The 2277-nt window shown below is 36.5% G+C and overlaps 1 protein-coding gene across 1 annotated transcript in view; it reads right to left on the bottom strand.

Annotated features, from left to right (window-relative positions):
• Positions 1–2277, bottom strand: part of Rab3gap2 (RAB3 GTPase activating non-catalytic protein subunit 2) — a gene marked incomplete in the record, with an annotated part of 108819 nt that overhangs the window by 37131 nt on the left and 69411 nt on the right. Inside the window, 1 exon segment of the mRNA XM_008826787.3 lies at positions 653–780. Within this exon segment, the coding sequence (XP_008825009.1) occupies positions 653–780 (128 nt within the window).

Here is a 2277-nt window from a genome sequence, read left to right as displayed (position 1 = left end):
TGTTCATGCAGAAGACCCAAGTTCGAATCCAAGCCCCACATGGCAGCTAACAACAGTCTGTAAGTACAGTCCCAGGGGATCCAGCAGCCCAGCCTCTTCTGAACTCCGCTGGCATTGCACAACACGGGTGCACTTACCTACATGCAGAATGAAATGCTTCTTTTAATTAAAAAAATAAATAAATAAAATTAAAAAAAAAAAAAGGGTCAAGGGACTGGAGAGATAACTCAGTGGTTAAGAGCACTGGCTGCTCTTGCAGAGGACCCAGGTAAAATTCCTAGCACCCACATGGCGCATAACAACCATCCATAACTCCAGTACCAGGGGATCTGATGCCTTCTTCTGGCTTGTGTGGGCACTGCACAACATGGGTGCACTTACATACATGCAGGCAATACACTCGTACATGTAAAATAAAAATAAATAAATTTTTTTAAAAGTGTTGAGAAAAATCAAATAAGTCTAATACAGATGAATTAACATTGAAATTCATATAAATTTATCAGCAAGGGCTAGAAAGTCAGGAGGTCTATACAGAAAATATACCTTTAAGTTCGAAAAAATTTTAATTTTCTATTGTTTACTAAAAATTTTAAAAATTAAATATAATCAATGCAATTATTGCACATAATAATAAAATATGATTACTCACATTATCAGAGAACAGTGTGTCTGAATGAAAATCAAGGGAATTTAATTGGATGACAGATTCATAAAGATGTAGCAATTTCAGTTTATTTGCACAGAACTGTAGCAATCCTTCATCAACAGACTCAAGCTCTAAAAGGCAGAGGGAAAACAGTAAAAAGACATTTAATACACACAAAATACTTTCTTTCATACTCTTTTCAATATTATAGAATTACTAAATGGATTAAATATTGAGATACTTAAGCTATAACAGATTTTGAAAGCAAATATAATTGTCCCATTAAGAGTAAAATGTATAACGTTTTAAATAAAATAACCTTTTTGAGCCGAAGGGGGAAAGAGGTACAAAGCTAGAGCAAGAACAGGTGTGATCTTGTGATACTTCCACTTAAAGCAGCAGCTGTGAAAATACCACAGCTCAGCACATGTGCCATTTACTCAGTTCAAACACTGAGGGTCTGCAACTATAAAGATGCCTGGCTCTTCTTATTACCAAGGTGGTCAATTAAGAGTCAATGAGAAATGACGGTCTGTAACAAATGTATTCTCAGGACAGCCTGGCAGAGATCTAAAGTAGAATTCCATTTATGATCTTCTACTAATGGTTTTATTTTGTTCAAGATCAATGCTGAGAGGGCTGGGTGTAGCGGTGCATGCCTTTAATCCCAGCACTCAGGAGACAGAGGCAGGTGGATCTCTGTGAGATCAAGGCTAGCTGGTCTTCATAGTTCCCAGTGAGCTGGGGCTACTGGGAGATCCTGTCTCTAAACAAAAAAATCAAAAACAAACAAAAAACCAAAAGAAAAAAGTAGGACAAAAAGAAAAAAGATTAATGCTGAGGAAATATTCCTTATATTGTATACTTTTGTATAATAATTTGAATATTTCTACTTAATAGACAAATATTTATTCTCTGAAAACACACAAATGAACACCCCTAAGAATGTTTACTTAGGACATGGTAATACAGAAAGCTGCCGATGTTCTTATATTCATAATAAAATTTAGCACACAAAAACACTGCAAAATTTAGAATCTTATTTATCAACAGAATTTGAAATTGTGATTGTTTTATGGTTTTATTTATTCCCTTCCTAATATAATTTTCACTTTATAAATATTTATTTTTTGAGACAGGGTCTCCTTGTAGCCCCAGTTAGCCTGGAACTCACTATATAGATCAGGCTGGTCTTGAACTCAGAGATCTGCCTGACTGCCTCTTGCTGGGATTAAAGGCGTGTACCACCATGCCTGGCCTAATTTTGATATTTTTTTAAAGCTTTTGAGGAATGGGGGATTTTATAAATATAGTATGCCTTTAAAAAGAGGGGTTTCTTCATGATTCAAGGACTTTCTTTTCCCCTTAGAGACAAGAATTATGCAATTTGGGAGTCTTTTGTATACTCCAATTGCCTCACCCTGCGTCCCTGTTCAGCATGGAAGAAGCCAGAGCAGTCTGCATCCCTATTCCCTACTGGCAATTTGGGTAACCCCTTCAGAGGATGGCGTGATAAGAATAGGAGGTAGGAACTGGCTAGGCAGTTAGGGTAAAAAGACCCCAAAGAAAAGTAGCCAGTTTCTTCACTAAAAGTCAAAATGTCCTTGAGCCTGTTAGCAATATACTCT

Source organism: Nannospalax galili, unplaced genomic scaffold (genome assembly GCF_000622305.1).
Source record: "Nannospalax galili isolate Female #2095 unplaced genomic scaffold, S.galili_v1.0 scaffold592, whole genome shotgun sequence".
Classification (NCBI taxonomy): Eukaryota; Metazoa; Chordata; class Mammalia; order Rodentia; family Spalacidae; genus Nannospalax; species Nannospalax galili.
The sequence above is the reverse complement of the archived record's forward strand: the minus strand, read 5'-3'. Positions and strand labels throughout refer to the sequence as shown.